The sequence below is a fragment of the Taudactylus pleione genome, unplaced genomic scaffold, assembly GCF_031769625.1.
Source record: "Taudactylus pleione unplaced genomic scaffold, aTauple2 ptg000543l, whole genome shotgun sequence".
NCBI lineage: Eukaryota > Metazoa > Chordata > Amphibia > Anura > Myobatrachidae > Taudactylus > Taudactylus pleione.
Genome location: NW_028284945.1, coordinates 200,001 through 219,527, shown reverse-complemented (window position 1 = coordinate 219,527; position 19,527 = coordinate 200,001). Strand labels below are relative to the sequence as shown.

At 42.8% G+C, this 19,527-nt stretch overlaps 1 protein-coding gene across 5 annotated transcripts in view; it reads left to right on the top strand.

Annotated features, from left to right (window-relative positions):
• The window catches only part of PDE4DIP (phosphodiesterase 4D interacting protein), a 361,535-nt gene that overhangs the window by 233,256 nt on the left and 108,752 nt on the right, over positions 1-19,527 (top strand). For all 5 annotated transcript variants that reach the window (XM_088451272.1, XM_088451273.1, XM_088451271.1 and 2 more), the window contains 7 exons: positions 155-307; positions 3,189-3,258; positions 4,439-4,533; positions 12,369-12,485; positions 12,912-13,046; positions 13,318-13,430; positions 16,903-17,042. In XM_088451272.1, the coding sequence (XP_088307398.1) occupies positions 155-307; positions 3,189-3,258; positions 4,439-4,533; positions 12,369-12,485; positions 12,912-13,046; positions 13,318-13,430; positions 16,903-17,042 (823 nt within the window). The remainder of the gene's footprint in view (positions 1-154; positions 308-3,188; positions 3,259-4,438; positions 4,534-12,368; positions 12,486-12,911; positions 13,047-13,317; positions 13,431-16,902; positions 17,043-19,527) is intronic.

The following is a 19,527-nucleotide window of genomic DNA, read 5'->3' as shown; positions in this document are numbered from 1 at the left end:
GTGGGTGATCTATTACTAAACCACAGTCTCTTCAGTATATGTGGTTATCATCTGGAATAAGAGTTTTATCTTGTCTGTGATTCCTCCTGTGTAAGGCAAAATGTATGTTTCAGTAGTTGTGGCTAAATGCTTTCCTATCACTCTGTATTTGTAGATCTCTTCAGAGAAAATGGAGCAAACCGTAATTTGTCAGAACTGCTCATTAACAGAACAGCAAAATCCTACTAGTGTGAGTCAATCTGTGGAGCATTTGACTCATTTCATCCATCTCCAAAAACTTTTACAGGAGAAGGAGAAAATAATTCAGGTACTGTAAGCTTCTATTTTTCTGCCATGAATTTCTAAAGATGATTGTTACTCAGAGAGCAGGTGGTAACACACCTTAAAGCTTCCCAATGATTCCCTGCAAATATAATGTACTTTTAGTGACCAAATGCAAGACGTAAACCCCTTTGAAGCTGTCACACTGCCCATCTCTGTTTTAGAGCAACATACATATTTATATGCATTTGCATTTGTTTTTAATCCCAAAATTGATGAGTTTATAATTATTACATATTCACTATTGTATTGTAGTAGGGTCACTAATAAGCCCCGTCAGAGCCGGCCCTAACCAAATTAGTGCCCTAGGCAAGATTTTGGGTGGTGCCTCCCTACCCCACTTGGGATCCTGAAAATACTCATGGCCTTACAGAAGGGACGTGGTCTCACTATGCTGTGGCCCCCTTCCCCCATTGTTCTGTGCTCCCAGCACCCCTCTCCCAGCACAGATCATAGCACAGCACCCATCATCCCTCTCACAGCACAGCACCATTCTAAAGGAGGCTATGCCAATGCGCAGAAGCTTATTCTGAACGCGGTAACGGCCACCGTCCCGGTGTGTGCCATTCCAGAGCCAGACAGCTAACCGCTAGCCGCCACCCAGGTGCCCCGACGCAGCTGTTCCGCCACTGCTGCCAGGCCAGATTGGAGCTGTCAGCTGAGCTCCAGTGAGTGTCGCTGCGCAGCGGTAGTATCAACTAACAGAGTCTCTGCACAGCCAGCAGCAGGTGCCCTGGCCGTAACTGCCCAAAGTCTTTGCCGGCTTTAGGCGAGCTTGGATTCCCCTAGGCATTTGCCTAGTTTGCCTATGCCTGGGGCCAGTTCTGGGCCCTGTAACAATCTTGTGCCCTGCTTCAAAACCATAACTCATTCATAATCGCTGCTGCCATCCACTCACACATGCTTTAAAGCCACACTTTACACTGGAAAAAAAAGAATGTATCTGCACTCTATCCTTGTCAATTTAAACCCTTTAAGCATATCAAATAAGTTATGACTTAAAATGTAATAATACAAAATATTATTCTGAGATCCTGGTACCAGTGCGTAGAAACATTTTTGCTGTTATGTATATACTTGCTTGTCAGATATAAATAGTGATTTGTTATTATAATATAATAGTAATATAATAGTAATTACTGCATTGGTTTACAGCCAGTGGCGTAACTAGGGTATTTGGAGCCCAGGGCAAATATGAAAAGGGAGCCCCCCCCCCCCCCCCCCCTAGTGTGGCCCCCCCAAATGCAGTGCCCAACGTAGTGTTCCCCTTATGCGGTGCCCCCAGTAGCAGTCCCCACAATGCAGTGCGCCCAGTAGCGGTATCCCCTTATGCAGTGCCCTTTTATATAGTGCCCCCAGCAGTAGTCCCCCCCATGCAGTTTTCCCAGTAGTGGTCCCCTTATGCAGGCACCCTGTAGTGATCCCCCCTATCTAGTGCCCCCTGTAGTGGTCCCCGCAGTGCCCCTAGCAGTAAGCCCCTTATATAGTGCCCCCAGCAGTAGTGTCCCCCCCTCCCATGCAGTGCCCCCAGTAGTGGTCCCCCTGATGCAGGCTCCCAGTAGTGACCCCCCCCTATCCAGTGGTCCCTGTAGTGGCCCTTCCTATTATTGCCCCCAGTAGTGGTCCCCCGAGTGCAGTGCCTCTAGTAATAGGCCCCTTTTAGAGTGGTAGTCCCCCCCCCAAGTAGTAGTCCCCAGTAGAGTAGCCCCCCCCCAGTAGAGGTCCTCCCAATGGCACCCCCAGTAGTAGCCACACCTCCCCCAGTAGAGGTCCCCCCAGTAGTAGCCAACCCCTCCCCCGTTGTGCAGATAGGTTTAAAAATAAATATATATAAAAATATACTTACCTGATTCCACCCTGCTCCTGTCCGCGGTGCCGCTCCCGCCCTCCAGTCCGCCCGGGCTGGCGCGCTCAGCATTATGGGACTGACGTCATGACGTCAGTCCCATTACCCACTGCAGGAGCCGGACGGAAGTAGAAACACAGTAATACCTGACATATTCTTATAATGCAAATAAGGATCAAGAGTGATAAACATTGAAAGGTGTAATCTCAAATAAGTATTGCATTACAACAAATCATAAAACATAATGTAAATGAACAGTACAAGTACTAGATGAAAAAATAATTAATTATCTACTGTATATATGAGTACACTTCAGAACTTCACCTTTTCTCAATTTTCCACCTAGGTAATCTAAATCTCTGCACCCAGAAATTACTGGGGCAGAGTGAAAAATGTAACCATCATAAAACCTAAATGAACTCTAAGCATGTGCAAAACAAATACACGGCCTCCCTCATAGTGTTAAGACAATAATAGTTATGATAACCATATGAATGTTAGATAATAGAACATAGTGTTGTTTCTTGTCTTAGCCTCTAACAATCTTCTTTTGTTTAGGATCTTACTAACATTGACAGGACTGTGTATCTTATACTTTGGTACCAACTTAGATTTAGTCCGATATAAGGCAAAATTCCTCATTTAAATGGAAGTTCCACCCAATTACTTTTTTTTGAAAAGTTATATTCCCCCAAACAAGAAGATATCAAAGTGCAGTATATTATTAATAACTTTTCTTCTATTAACTGCGAGAACTCGGCAGGCAGCAAGACTACTGTTACTTTTATATATTGTTGTCCTTTACAAAACAGTTATCCCTTAGCACTGCATAGAAACTATAATGTTATATCTTCTTGTCACCTGCTTTTAAGTCACAATATTAGCAAGTGGAGGATAGGAGTTAAAAACTATGCCTGAACATCTTATTTTTAATATACCATTACCAAGTAATCGTATGTACAGTATGGACAATTGCTTATGTGTTAGACAAGAGGACATTGAAAATATATCTGTTTTTAAGGCATTCACACAAAACCACTCTGTCCAGCCTATGTCCATCTGCATGATATCAGAAGAGCTGGATGCAAAGGGTAAGTTCCTCCTGCTGCTATTCTGTGTGCTCACTTGTTTCCCAGTGCATTCCTTGCTGTAGCAGAAGGAGATGGTAGTCCTGACTAGCGTTTGTTAAAGGTACACCGCACACATTTATTTATCATTATTTATGTTACATGCGTGGAATCACAGACCTGATCTCTTCATGAGAATCTGTTTTTTTGGTTCTCAATAAAACAAACTTTACACTCCTCCAATAATACTCACCACTTGTCTTGTCCGAGTAACTTCTTTGTGATTCCCTTCCATTTTACCTAAGTCACAATAACATCCTCACTGAATATCATTCAACTTGTCTTATGTTGTACGTCTTCTGTAGAATCCCCCCTCCCCAACCCACAAATTACACATCATAGTGAATATTAACATTTGGTAGTGATTTAAATACTGTAATTGTCCTTTTGCTTTATAACATGATTTGTGATGTTAGAAAAACAGACTAGGGCTCATGTTTAGGTGGATGCATTTTGTGCTAAAAACACAGGTATAAAGTTTCCCCCCCAAAAAAAGATGCATTTCTACAAATGATAAGTCTGATGAGACCAACATCCATGGAGGTAACAGGAGACTTACCTAGAAGGGGTGAGATTTCAGGGGTAAGGTGAGCTTCTCACTGAAACTTACGCAGACTTTAATACTCATATGGACCTATTCAGCTTCCGAGGCTAGAGTAAATAAGCCTCAGCTGTCCAGGGCCATGTACAATTGTGGCTCTCGGGTGGCAGGATGAGATATACAGATATATGTATGTAGTGCAAATACATCACTCACACAACTCCATATCTGGCCAGAATATACACCTCTCCCTGTATGTATGCTTATGTTCACCTCCATTAAACACAAATTGTAAATTTTACACAATGGATAATTTGCTAGAAAACTTGCAGTAAATAAAATTAACTTAATAAATGGTCACTTAATTTTTATTATGTAATGAATTATGACATTTTAAATTTGATGTTAACTTGTCATATAAAAGTGACAGTTCTTAGTGACTCCCTAAAATCTGTTCTCCCAATAAAACTTGTCAAAAAGCCTGTCTTTATTATTAAACAAACATCCTGTTATGTATATATATATATATATATATATATATATATATATATATATATATATATATATATATATATATATATATATATATGTGTGTGTTTACAGGTGAGGAATATGAAAAAACAGAAATGCTGAAAAAAGATCTCGCTAAAGCCAAAGAAGACCTTAGACTTGTGATGAGGAAAATGAGAGAGTATCAGGTACTAATTCTATTGCGGGAATCCATTTAGAGTGCTAATTACCTGTGCCAGCCTATTAAATTAGTGGGGTTTACCCAGCACGTTAATCCACAGAGGTGGACTTTTCATCACAGGTTCAGCAGTTGCAAGGAAAAGTCAGCGAGAAAAGGGACCCCATGGGGTTTAAATCGCTGGGAAAACCTATTGATTCTGCAGTTTATGCGGAATCAATGGGATAGTGCGCTTTAACGCCTGGATTACCGCGCAGGGAAATGCTATTTTATTGAATAGCACTTTCCCGCACAGCACGAACAGTTAGCGGCAGGGCATATCCCGTAGCTAATTGAATTTACCCGCTATGTGTGCAATTTGTATAAAATGCTTTATAAATAGAGTTTATAGCGTGTTTATGTTTAGAATTGCCTCATGTGCACACTACTGGTTGTTAACAGTCCTTGACGCGAACAATTGATATTTCGCAGATTGATTGATTGTTGCAAATGCGCATGCTCATCGATTGCATTGTGATTGTTCTCTTACACAGGAACCACTTCCAAAGTAAGTGACAGAAAGTCAGCCTTTGGGGGTGGTAATGAAGGGGGAAGTTAGAAAAATGTAGCCGTGTTTGACAGTGTAACTACCATGTCATGGCTGTGCATAAATTAGGCTATTGTGATCTCCTGCACAGCATGGGAGCTCTCTGCGTGTCAGGAGAGCTGCAGTGTAACCACCATGTCATGGCTGTGCATAAATTAGGCTATTGTGATCTCCTGCACAGCATGAGAGCTCTCTGCGTGTCAGGAGAGCTGCAGTGTAACCACCATGTCATGGCTGTGCATAAATTAGGCTATTGTGATCTCCTGCACAGCATGAGAGCTCTCTGCGTGTCAGGAGAGCTGCAGTGTAACCACCATGTCATGGCTGTGCATAAATTAGGCTATTGTGATCTCCTGCACAGCATGAGAGCTCCGCGTGTCAGGAGAGCTGCAGTGTAACCACCATGTCATGGCTGTGCATAAATTAGGCTATTGTGATCTCCTGCACAGCATGAGAGCTCTCTGCGTGTCAGGAGAGCTGCAGTGTAACCACCATGTCATGGCTGTGCATAAATTAGGCTATTGTGATCTCCTGCACAGCATGAGAGCTCTCTGCGTGTCAGGAGAGCTGCAGTGTAACCACCATGTCATGGCTGTGCATAAATTAGGCATTGTGATCTCCTGCACAGCATGAGAGCTCTCTACGTGTCAGGAGAGCTGCAGTGTAACCACCATGTCATGGCTGTGCATAAATTAGGCTATTGTGATCTCCTGCACAGCATGAGAGCTCTCCGCGTGTCAGGAGAGCTGCAGTGTAACCACCATGTCATGGCTGTGAATAAATTAGGCTATTGTGATCTCCTGCACAGCATGAGAGCTCTCTGCGTGTCAGGAGAGCTGCAGTGTAACCACCATGTCATGGCTGTGCATAAATTAGGCTATTGTGATCTCCTGCACAGCATGAGAGCTCTCTGCGTGTCAGGAGAGCTGCAGTGTAACCACCATGTCATGGCTGTGCATAAATTAGGCTATTGTGATCTCCTGCACAGCATGAGAGCTCTCTGCGTGTCAGGAGAGCTGCAGTGTAACCACCATGTCATGGCTGTGCATAAATTAGGCTATTGTGATCTCCTGCACAGCATGAGAGCTCTCTGCGTGTCAGGAGAGCTGCAGTGTTTGCGGCTGGTCAGACTTTACTTACCAGCTGTGTGGCTGCCTGATCTGCATCAATGGTACCGATGATTACACTTTAGCATGTTGTCGGACAACAGACCAATGAATTTTATATATAAGATAAAAGTTATATTTTAGTAAACTGAGGAAAATTTGTGTTCTTTCACTGACCTATTCCTAACTCAGTTCATCTGTACACGTATCTACTGTACCAACTCTTTTTTTTTTTTCATTTTTCTCTATGTATTGTATACTTAGGGGTCTATTCAGCAATGATTTATTTACTTAAAAAATTTGGAAATTATAGATTTTTTTAGTAAAGACTATTTAGCAATGGGTTAATGGAGAAGACAAAGCAATAATCTTCTCCATTAATTCCCAAATCGCAGAGTATCACACTGTAGGGATCAGCCATTGATCTCTACAGTGCTTTAACACTTTTTCTTATTCAGCAAAGAAAAAAACTGTAAATGAAAATTTTTACTTTATATAACGCCATCTCGTAATGGCGTTATATGAAAAAAATCCCTAATTATCCTGAAAACTGCAGGGACAGAGGGACATGTTCCCATAAGTCCGTGCAGGATCTTGAAACTCCGCCCCAGTCTCTGTCCCTGCTTTGCACAGACCGCTGACTGTAAGTCCACCTCCAACCTGTTAAAACTGTCTAAATTGGTTGAAATGTGTACACAGGCTTTTTATATTTAAAAATGTATATACAATATATATTTTAAATATAAAGCATATAAATTAGGGGTGTGCACCGGCCACTTTTCGTGTTTTGGATCTGGATCTTTCTTCGTGTTTTGGATCTGGATTGGTTTTACCAAAACCACCCTTCCGTGTTTTGGGTTCTGGGTTTTGTGTTTTGGATCTGTATTTTTTTTTTTTAAAAAGCATAAAAACAGCTAAAATCACAGAATATGTTGGTTTTTCTGCTCCTATGCTATTATTAACCTCAATAACCTTAATTTACACTTATTTCCAGTCTATTCTGAACACCTCACACCTCACAATAGTGTTTTTATGTCCAAAAGGTTGCACCGAGGTAGCTGGATGACTATGCTAAGCGACACGAGTGGGCGGCACAAACACGTGACCCATCTAGGCGTGATACTGCAGTGGCAGACAGGATGGCAGTTTGAAAAACTAGGCCCCAAACTGTACATAATGCAAAGAAAAAAAAAGAGGTGCAAGATGGAATTGTCCTTGGGCCCTCCCACCCACCCTTATGTTGTATAAACAGGACATGCACACTTTAACAAAGCAATCATTTCAGCGCCAGGGTCTGCCACACAACTGTGGCTGAAATGATTGGTTCGTTTGGGCCCCCACAAAACAAGCTGGCAATTAATCTGTCCCTGCACAAACTGGCTCTACGGAGGCAAGATGTCGTCCTCATCCTCCTCATTCACCGATTCCTCACCCTCTTCAGTGTTGTGTACATCCTCATCCTCACAGAGTATTAACTCGTCCCCGCTGGAATCCACCACCACAGGTCCCTCTGTACGTTCTGGAGGCTGGTCTCCCTGGAAGAGTTGATAATTCATTTTTATGAACATCATCTTCTCCACATTTTGTGGAAGCAACCTCCTACGCCTTTCGCTGACAAGGTCACTAAACACTCTTTCGGAGTACACACTGGAGGGGGGGGCAACTCAGGTAAAATAGAGCCAGTTTGTACAGGGGCCTCCAAATTGTCTCTTTTTCCTGCCAGTACAGGTATGGACTGTATGACATGCCTACTTGGATGCTGTCACCGATGTAATCCTCCACCATTCTGTCAATGGTGACAGTATCATATGTAGTGACAGTAGACATGTCAGAAATTGTTGCCAGGTCCTTCAGTCCGGACCAGATGTCCAAACTTGGTCCTGCCTGCCCTGCATCACCGCCAGCGGGTTGCTTAGGATACCTAAGTTTTTTCCTGGCAGCCCCAGTTGCTGGAGAAAATGAAGAAGGAGCTGTTGACGTGTCACGTTCCACTTCAGCTGACAGTGTTTTCACCAGCAGGTCTTTGCACCTCTGCAGGCTTGTGTCGGCCAGAAAGAGAGACACCACATAGGCTTTAAACCTAGGATCGAGCACGGTGGCCAAAATGTAGTGGTCTGATTTCAACAGATTGACCACCCTGGAATCCTGGCAAAGCGAATTAAGGGCTTCATCCACAAGTCCCACATGCCGAGCGGAATCGCTCCGTCTTAGCTCCTCCTTCACTTTCTCCAGCTGCTTCTGCAAAAGCCTGATGAGGGGAATGACCTGACTCAAGCTGGCAGTGTCTGAACTGACTTCACGTGTGGAAAGTTCGAAAGGCTGGAGAACCTTTCACAACACGGAAATCATTCTCCACTGCGCTTGAGTCAGGTGCATACCCCCTCCTTTGCCTATGTCATAGGTGGATGTATAGGCTTGAATGGCCTTTTGCTGCTCCTCCATCCTCTGAAGCATATAGAGGGTTGAGTTCTGCCGCGTCACAACCTCTTGCTTCAGGTGATGGCGGGGCAGGTTCAAGAGTGTTTGCTGGCGCTCCAGTCTTCGGCACGCAGTCGCTGAATGGCGAAAGTGGCCATAAATTTTTCGGGCCACCCAAAGCATCTCCTGCACGCCCCTGTCGCTTTTCAGAAAATTCTGCACCCCCAAGTTTATTGTGTGAGCAAAACATGGGACGTGCTGGAATTTGCCCAGATGTAATGCCCGCACAATATTGGTGGCGTTGTCAGATATCACAAAACCCCAGGAGAGTCTAAGTGGGGTAAGCCACTGGGCGATGATTTCCCTCAGTTTCTCTAAGAGGTTGTCGGCGGTGTGCCTCTTACTGAAACCAGTGATACACAGCGTAGCCTGCCTTGGAACGAGCTGGCGTTTCTGAAATGCTGCTACTGGTGACGCTGCTGCTGTTGCTGCGTAAGGTGATATATCTACCCAGTGGGCTGTCACAGTCATATAGTCCTTAGTCTGCCCTGTTCCACTTGTCCACATGTCCGTGGTTAAGTGGACATTCGGTACAACTGCATTTTTCAGGACACTGAGGACACTTTTTCTGACGTTTCTGTACAGTCTCGGTATCGCCTGCCTAGTGAAGTGGAATCTAGAAGGGATTTGGAACCGGGGACACACTACCTCCATCAATTGTCTAAATCCCACTGCACTAATGGCGGATACCGGACGCACGTCTAACACCAACATAACAGTCAAGGCCTCAGTTATACGTTTTGCTTCAGGATGACTGCTGTCGTACTTCATCCTCCTCGCTAAGGACTGTTGGAGGGTCAATTGTTTAGTAAAAGTAGTGGTGTTCCTATTTCCTCTCTGGGATGATGAACGACTCCCAGCAGCAGCGGCAGCAGGCGGCGTAGCAATGCAGGATCCTCCGGAGGAATCCCGGATAGGAGAGTCAGTCATGCCAGTGACATGGTCTGCAGGACTACTTCCGATCCTGACTAAGAAGGAAATTGACGAGGAGGGAGTTGACGGTGTGGTGTGCAGGCGCTTGGATACAACAGGACAACGGGATTTAGGTGTCCCTGGACTGCTTACGGTCGTAGCCAAAGTTTCTGAACTTGACAGTAACTTTTTATGAACGCGCTGCAGGTGCCGTATAAGGGAGAATGTTCCTAGGTGGGTTAACGTCCCTACCCCTACTTATTTCACCTTTACATATGGTACATATGGCAAGACAGTTGTTGTCCGGATTTGGATAGAAATATTGCCAGACCAAAGAGGTGGAATGTTTGGTCTTCTGCCCAGGCATGACTGTGATGGGCTTTTTCATCCCACGGACAACAACTGTCTCCCCCGGAGCCTGATTTAAACAAACCACATCACCATCAGAATCCTCCTCGCCAACTTCCTCCTCAGCGCCAGCTACACCAGTATCCTCATCCTGTTGTACTTCAACAGTGACATCTTCAATTTGCATATCAGCAAGTGGACTGTGGGTGCTCCTTTCAGCACTTGCAGGGGGCGTGCAAATGGTGGAAAGAGCCACCTCTTCCCGTCCAGTGCTGGGAAGGTCAGGCATCGCAACCACCACCACACTTGGACTCTCCTTGGGGATTTGTGATATCTTCTTAGAACGCACAGTTCTTCGCTGTGCTTTTGCCAGCTTAACTCTTTTGATTTTTTTAGTGGGAGGAGGGCTTCCATCGTCATGTGAAGCTGAACCACTAGTCATGAACATAGGGAAAGACCTTAGCCATTCCTTGCCACTCCGTGTCGTAAATGGCATATTGGCAAGTTTACGTTTCTCTTCAGATGATTTAAATGTTTTTTTCAAGGTCGTTTTCCTGAACTTTGTCATTTGGGATTGTATGTGCCCTCTACTATGACATTGGGCATCGGCCTTGGCAGACGACGTTGATGGCATGTTATCGTCTATGTCATGACTAGTGGCAGCAGCTTCAGCACTAGGAGGAAGTGGTTCTTGATCTTTCCCTATTTTATTTTTATCGGAGAAAGTTTGGTCCTCCATTTATGTTATATTGATATATACGTGCGGCTAAGGCGCACAGAAACACAGAAAATAATTTTTTATTTTTGTTGGAGACTAGTGCACTTTGTGGGTTACACCACCCTTTAAGAAATGAGCTAGCCGTCCCTTTACTTATGGCACACAGGCGCACGCTTGGCGCTGCTCCTTTGTTGATGCAGGTGCAGCCACAGTGCACACAATTCACAAACACAGAAAATATTTTTTTTATTTTGTTTGGAGTGTACTTTGGGGGTTACAGCACCCTTTAACAAACAAGCCAGCCGGCCCTTTACTTATGACACAGGCGCACGCTTGGCACTACTTTGTTGATGCACGTGCGGCTACTGCGCACACAATTCACAAACAAAAAAATATATTTTTTTATTTTGTTTGGAGTGCCCTTTGGGGGTTACAGCACCCTTTAACGGACAAGCCAGCCGGCCCTTTACTTATGACACAGGCGCACGCTTGGCGCTGCTCCTTCGTTGATGCACGTGCAGCCACAGTGCACACAATTCACAAACACAGAAAAAATATTATTTTTTTCAGCACTTGGGGGAGCACCCCTGACGGACAGAGCACCCCCTGGACAACACTACAGCACCCCTTTAGGACTGGGACACTGCACAGGACTTTGGAGTGGACACAGCACCTATGGACAACTGACTGCACAACACAGTCCAGCCAGCCCCTATGGACTTTGAAGTAGTGGACAGAGCCCCTATGGACAACAGCAGCACAGCGCAGCACAACACTACACTACACTGCACTACACTACACAGCCCAGCCCAGCCCAGCCCAGCCAGCCCTAACTCCCACCCTCCCTCTTCACTGTCCACAGCCGAGTGAGAAAATGGCGCCGACGCGGGTACCTTATATAGGATCCAAAACCCGCGAGACCCGGAAGGTGGGATGATGAAGTTTTTGCCTCGATTTCAGATCCGAGTCAGGCGGGAAAAGTCAAGCCTGCCTCGGATCGGGGGGGCTCGGGGGGGTTCGGATTTCAGAAATTCGAACCCGCTCACCCCTAATATAAATATAAATGTACACATACTAATATAAAGCCTGTGTACACATTTAAATCAGTTCAGACAGTTCTGACAGGTTGTAGTTGGACTTACCCTCGGTGGTGACAGCAATGCAGGGACAGAGACTATTCGCAAGCGCGTCACTGAGTATGTGCTGAAGCAGAGTCAGAAGGTTTTGTTTTTGAAATCCCGAAAACAATGCCTTCTGTAACATTGAAGGGACATCGTGTTAACACAACTGCTGTCCCTGCACTAAAAAATGCTGAATAGGAGCCATAAAAATTATTAATTGTTAAAAAACTATGACAATGTTGCTCCTTCATATATAATTTTCTATAAATTGATATAAACATATTGGGACCAGGAACCCAGACTGATTCTAATTACACAGAATCAAAATATAAAAAAAAGTTTTATACTGTTCAGGAATCTTAGGGACACACAAACTGCTATGTTCAACTCCACATCAGCCCTAATATGTAAAATTGTACTTCACCAAGAAGTATTAATGATCTGTTCTAATAGTTCTGCACCCTTAAAGTGATAAACATCATGTATCAATTATCTGTAACTAACACATAATGAGTGTATAAAGGAAAGTGTAAACATTTCTGTTTTTAAAAACCACCTTTTCCTCTTACCAAACAGCTGGAAGTGTCTGCTCTCCAATCTATCATCATGAAACAGAATGAGCAGCTGAGGGAGCAAGCTGCGGACATAGATGCTCTGTCAAGAAACATTCAAATAAAGGAAGAGTTAATTAAGGTAATGTGGGAAATAATTTGGACTTGACAGATTTGAGAACCCAGTGGTGTTTTTTTACAGTTTCTGGAAAAGTCAGAATATGCCCTTATTTATTAAAATCTATTTAACAAACAAGTAAACATTTGCATTTTGGACCAACAACTGAACACTTCAAACAAAGCTGTGGCTGGGCTGTCCACTTGTTAGAGAATACTAACCAATTGGATAGAACAATATCAGTTTGTACAGTGGACTTTATTGAGCACAAGTCATGAATGCATACACCCCATATCACACAATTTGTATATAGCTATACAAATCTTGGCTACTGCAATATAAAAGCCAAAATCACTGATGTGAAGTCCCCAAATCAAGCTGAAAACGCACCTCATATGGAATGGAAGCACACCTCACCATTTGAGAATTTTGCTTATGTATTGATTTCAGGATCTGCAAATGAAGTTGGTGGATCCAGAAGACATACCGACCGTGGAACTGCTAACCCAACAGATATTCACTCTAAAGGAGAAAATGGCTTCAGTGGATTTGGCTAGCCAAGGCCATTTAAGACATACTCAGAAGGTATTTTAGCTATTATATTGATGTATTTATATAGGATCCATTATACAGTAAAAAAAAACAATGTAAAGAACTATCTGTTTATTATTTATTAATAAATAATAGTTTATAGTTTGAAACAAAATACAGCAAATGTAGGGGCACACTTTAAAAAAATCTATTTAGATTATAGAACGTTTGCGACTCTGTGTGGGCAGGAGAGTGGGGCATGGTTAGGGTTTGTGTGAATGCACTTTCTTTTTTCCCCTCATATATATTCTTTAATCAATCTTAGATCTTCAAGCTGCTTGAAGAACTGGCTGCAAACAAAAGTAGACTGAACGAGGCACTGCAGGCCGAAAGGCAGCTTTACAGCTGCTTGGTACAGTTCCATTCCGAACCTGACAGGTAAGTGCAATGATGGCGAAATAGCCCAGCTAAGATTATAAATGTAAAAGGGTCGGTGAAAAATTTTAGTTACTTTTCTCCTATTTATCCTACTAATATATTCTTGAAGCAAATACTCTATTGTTATCATTTAATAACAGATTATAATTAATAACTAATTATAATCCATTTAATAACCTATATTCCATCACAATAAATATGAAATGTATTTTATTCAGAATCTCCATCTACTTGAAACACATCATTTTATTTTTTTAAATACTGATCATATTTAAATGTATACAATTATAAAAAAAGGGAGTGCAATGTGAAACCAAATAAACCTACAAATTCTTAATACTGGATTGCTTAACTGATTGTGAATCTGCAGGATAAGATCATGGACTCCCTGATCTTGATAGAGCAGAATTTAAAGGTGTCACCCACTAAACTTGCCTTACTGGGAAATTTGTCTTAATTTGGTGATTGTTTATGAATTAAAAAAAAGGAAAAAAAATGGGGCCACCAATTGTACATACAAGTTGATTTTAATACTTGTTGTGTTCCTGGATAGGATACACTGAAAGTTGAACTCACTAGTCAATCTTATCTCACATCCAGTAGTGATGCCAAACTATTAAATCAGGAGGCCACTCCCTCCACGGTTCTTATCCAACAAAACATCCCATTACCTTTGGTATTTCTTTATTTTTTTGGAATATTATTTAGTAACTTTACATTTTTAACCAATATATAAACATTCTACTGGGTATTTCTTATTTCACATTATGTTTAATTTTCATCAACATATCAAAACATTGTATTGCAGTCACTGTAGTCTTTAGATCAGTGATTCCCAACCTCGGTCCTCAAGGCACACTAACAGTCCTGGTTTTAGTGATATCCATGATTGTACACAGATGGTTAAATCAAAATAACTGAGGTACTAATTAAGTGCTTGTGGTCAAGTATGGCTATCCCTAAAACCTGGACTGTTAGTGTGCCTTGAGGACCGTGGTTGGGAACCCCTGCTTTAGATGAACATAGTATTAGACAATTATGGATTCTGTCATACAGGTTGCGGTGTTGCAAATTTTTTGCCGCTACAGTAGCTAAAAAACATTTTACACAAAGAATGCTTCATAGGTAACAAGCAGATGATTAAATAGCTTCTGAAAACAACTGCTCATATACTGTGTAGTAGAAGTTTTCAGACAGCATTGTTCCTGCCAGTAGTAACTCAAAGAGCTAGTCCTCCTATTATTATTATTGGTGTTGAATTGTAAGGCGCCATATTTCTCTGCAACGCCAAACCGTGAGGAAAACTGAACATACTGTACATAAAATGGGATAAAACAAGGAAGTCAAAATAAATGCAGATGTAATAAATGAAAGGGTAGGGAGATATTGTAGTTTACAGTGTAGTATTTACTAATACAATGTTGCAGTGCTGCACCTATCATTTTCCTGGTCACTTCTCAAAGAAGAGAACTTCGTAGTATAAAAAAAAAAACCTTTTATTAGATAAATTTAAATATAATGGTAACTGCTTAACCAACAAACCATATTCTATATAAAAATATAATATAAGAAAATTACTTGTTTTCATGTACTGAGAGTATATACCAAATTAATAAGAGCTCAATTAAGGTGAAAATATGGTAGTACGGTTTATCAAAGAACACTGTAATGTAACAACTGTAATTGTCACCTTCTAGACAGTGTCAGAGAATTGTACATTAGGGGCACCCCTAATGTAGTTCAAATAGGTATAAATAACCTAGTTATTGCATCAATATTTATAATTAACAACAGGGATCACAATCATGAAAGTGGTAATAGTAAAGCGATTATATTTGAGCATAATGATTGAGTGCAGGTCACAACACATCAAGCTATCTGTAAGATTAAATACATAGGAAATGAATCATCTCCTTGCACTCTCCCGTCAAGAATACCAGTCCTGATTGTTATCATGGAACATGTATGGAAATACCTTTCAGAGTAGAGATCTTTTTGTGCGTGCGTCTCCTGTCGGTGAGTAAAACCTGAGGGTAGCAGCGTCTATTTAATTTTTTTCTACTATAATTTTTATATCAAATTTGGTTTGTTGGTTGCAGCAGTTACAATTATATTTGAATGTATCTAATGAAAGTTACGTTTTAACAATTTTTTTTTATACTGAGAGTACACCACCAAGGAGTTCTCTGTATGATTCACCTCCGTGAATCGCCCTCCCTGAGTAAGTACCTATTTAACTCTGTGGTGTACCACCAACCCTTGAGATTTGGTTGCCAATTCCTACTTATATTCCTAGCTAGAGTTGGTCCTTATTAACTATACATTGAATTGCAAAAGTCATTGGATAGCAGTATGTAAAGGTAATGGTAGGTGGCGTCACCTTTACTGTGACATCTTGGAAATGCCCAGACCTGCATTAGTAGTAAGCTGATATCTCTTGAGTCATTTTGAACACCGGCTAGGCTGCTCATGGCAAGGCGACGTAAATTATCGGAGTTCGAACGGGGCATGATAGTGGGTGCCCAATGGATGGGACATTCCATTTCCGAAGTTGGGGACCCCCCAAAAAAGGGGTCCCCCCTCTCCCTTAGCTTGGTCTGGAGCGTTGGGTACGGGGGCAATAAAGTGGGGAAATTTAAGTAAACTATTGTATTTTACAGTGGGACTACAGGTGCCAGCATGCCTGCCCTTTGGCACTTGTAGAACCCCCACTGTAAAATAAATAGTTAAATACAAAACACACACATCGTGATTAGTAAAGCTTTATTACATACACCTACCCATTCACACATACCTGTACCAGATGCTTCTGTCCTCTTCTCCAGTAGAATCCTTAATTACTGGCCCTGCAAAAAAGATTTCATACACCACATATCCTGGTGCTGGTCTCCGCAGCATCCCAGGGACTTGGCAAAACAAAAAAAAGACTTACCCAACCAGACGGACCCAGGATCTGTATGTATGTTGCCACAAATACAGAGTCAACATCTCTCCAGAATTCTTCCGTTCACTTGTAGAATCGATGTCATGTTGAGTTGCTGCAGCTTGGGCAAGAGGGGGTCCTACACGATACTAGACATCTATCCCATGACTTTTGGCACTTCAGTGTATATCTCCTATCTATGCTCTGTCCTATGTAGAATCAACTATCTTACATTTAGACCACAGGTTCTCAAACTCGGCCCTCAGGACCCCAAACAGTGCATGTTTTCCAGGTGTCCTTACAGAATCACAAGTGAAATAATTAGCTTCACCAGTGGAACTTTTAAAATGTGTCAGTAAGTAATGTATACATGTGTGCACCTGCCAAATGACCTGGAAAACATGAACTGTGTGGGGTCCTGAAGACTGAGTTTGAGAACCTCTGCTTTAGACACTTATCAAATCTGCAGTTGACTGGATCAAGATGTTAGCAGAACGGTTAATACATAAGGTTTTGGTATATTGATTTTAAATTGTTTGTTTTAAACAGCTTCAATGCCAGTTCAGCACTTCACAATGAGCTGTTAGCTGCACAGGCACTGAGAGGTCAGCTGGAAGATACTCTGATGAGGACAATGGAGCAACTAGTCACACTGCAATCAGAAAGCAAGGTTTCAACCTGTTTTGGAGGTGGGGAAAAAGGTTGTTTGGACTTTCCTCACAAGCATGCCTTCTAATTAGATCTGGTTGGTTTTTAATCACTGTTTATTGCATTGGGGAGAATCATGGTGTTTAACATTACCAAAGCACTTTCACTAATGAAAACTGTCTGTTGTTTGAATAAAGGGGTTACTAATTGACTGACCAATTAAACATTAGATAATGTAATGCTTGTCATTGTTTCTTTAGCATCCCTTCAGTTTTAACATTTTTGTATGTTTTAGGCACCTCATATTTATGCTCCATAATTTGTCTGTTAGGCTAAATAAAGTTTTTTAGTCTTCCTATGGTATGTCTTTGTGTCCTGTTTTTGTGCTATAATGCATGATTGTATGTGTGCTTTAATGTATTGTACGGTAAGTAAGTACACTTACACAACAATAAGTGGTATTGTGATATGTTACAGTTAAACCTTAAATAGGCTTTCTGGTTTACCGTTTTTCTTTCTGGGGGAATTCAACACTCATTTTCCCTATTTTTTGTGGGGGGGTTTCTCAAATGCTAAAAATTTGCAAATGTCAGTGTTAATGAATATATACATAAACTCAATAATAATGGAGATTATCTTGTCTTTCTTTTAAACATGAAAAGTGTGGAGTGTCAGAGCGCAGGGTGGGGGAAAGTGACAGAACAAACAGAGGGTGTGAGAACATGGGATCCCCATACCTCCCAACATGACCCTCTCCAGGAGGGACACAATGCTCTGGTCCTGGACTTCCCTGGTAATCTATGATTGGTGGAGGCTCCAGAGACGGGGCTGCAGCACAGTCCAAAATTCAAATAGGGGAGTCACACCAACTGCCAGTGAGTCCCAGCCAGTGATGTTTGGCAGTGTGTGAAATGACAGTTGGTGTGACTCCCCTATTTGAATTTTGAACTGCGCTGCAGCCTCACCTCTTACCAGGGAAGTCCAGGACCAGAGCATTGTGCCCCTCCTGGAGAGGGTCTTGTTGGGAGGTATGGATCCCAGGGAAAAGGGGAAGGTGACAGAACAGAGGGTAGGTTCAGAGAAATGGATCTCAGGGGAGAGGGGAAGATGTCAGAGCATGGGATCCCAGGGGAGAGAGGAGGGTGACAGAACAGAGAGAGGGTGTCAGAGCATGGGATCCCAGGGGAGAGAGGAGGGTGACAGAAGAGAGAGAGTGTGTCAGAGCATGGGATCCCAGGGGAGAGGGGAGGGTGACAGAACAGAGAGAGGGTGTCAGAGCATGGGATCCCAGGGGAGAGGGGAGGGTGACAGAACAGAGAGTGGGTGTCAGAGCATGGGATCCCAGGGGAGAGGGGGAGGGTGACAGAACAGAGAGAGGGTGTCAGAGCATGGGATCCCAGGGGAGAGGGGAGAGTGACAGAACAGAGAGAATGTGTCAGAGCATCGGATCCCAGGGGAGAGGGGAGGATGACAGAACAGAGAGAGGGTGTCAGAGCATGGGATCCCAGGGGAGAGAGGAGGGTGACAGAACAGAGAGAGGGTGTCAGAGCATGGGATCCCAGGGGAGAGGGGAGGGTGACAGAACAGAGAGAGAGTGTCAAAGAAACTGGTAAATATAAGAATTGCTAATAAACCAAAATTAACTAACCCATATAGACTATTATAGATACCAGTGGGGGCATAAGTGTACAACATAAAAACTCCCCAAAAATTAAGAGCCTAGAAATAAAACAATGGGCCTGATTCAGTAAAGATCACTACTGCGATTGCAATAGCGATTACGCACATAGTCTCACTGCGATAGTATGCTTGTCCATTGCGATCGTTATGCCGTCGCAGCACTACATAAGGACGCCCACTTTACCTCACACACATCCGTAATGTTTAGCAAGACTGCAAAACCATCGGTACCATCGCAGCCTCACGCACACTTGCACAAGCTCTGACCTTACTCAGGAATTGTTAACTACATCGTATGCTATGGGGCCTAAGCCTGCGTATGGCATCGCAGTGGCTAATTTATGCATGCCCCTGCAACGGCATTCAAACGCCCTGGCGCGCCTGTGTTTCACCACCCAGAAATGGCACTTCATCTCAATCACTCTGCGATGGGTCTGCGTAGTCACTGCAATCGCAGTCCCGATCACAGTGGCCAGTTCGTGAACTGCGATGCATATGCAACAATCAGCGTGCGTAATTGCAGTTGCGACTGGTAGTGAATCAGGCCCTAAATAACAAAAAAATAAATAACAAAAAAAGATACCCAATCGAATATAAGCAGTGAAATAGCCTACTGACGAGATTAGAGTTGACGTAATTAGTTTTCATGTGAATTTATGTCAGAATAGATACATGCAACTCAGAGAGTTATCTGAGACAAATAACCAAGGAGTTAAACTCATTAATCAGTTAACTTGCATGGTCAGCCAGCTGGGCTTTCCCTGATACAGTTGCATAGGTTGCCATCTTGCTTTGTCCCCTGGCTGTTAAAGAGGAAGGGGTAAATTTACTAAGCTCTGGAGAGTT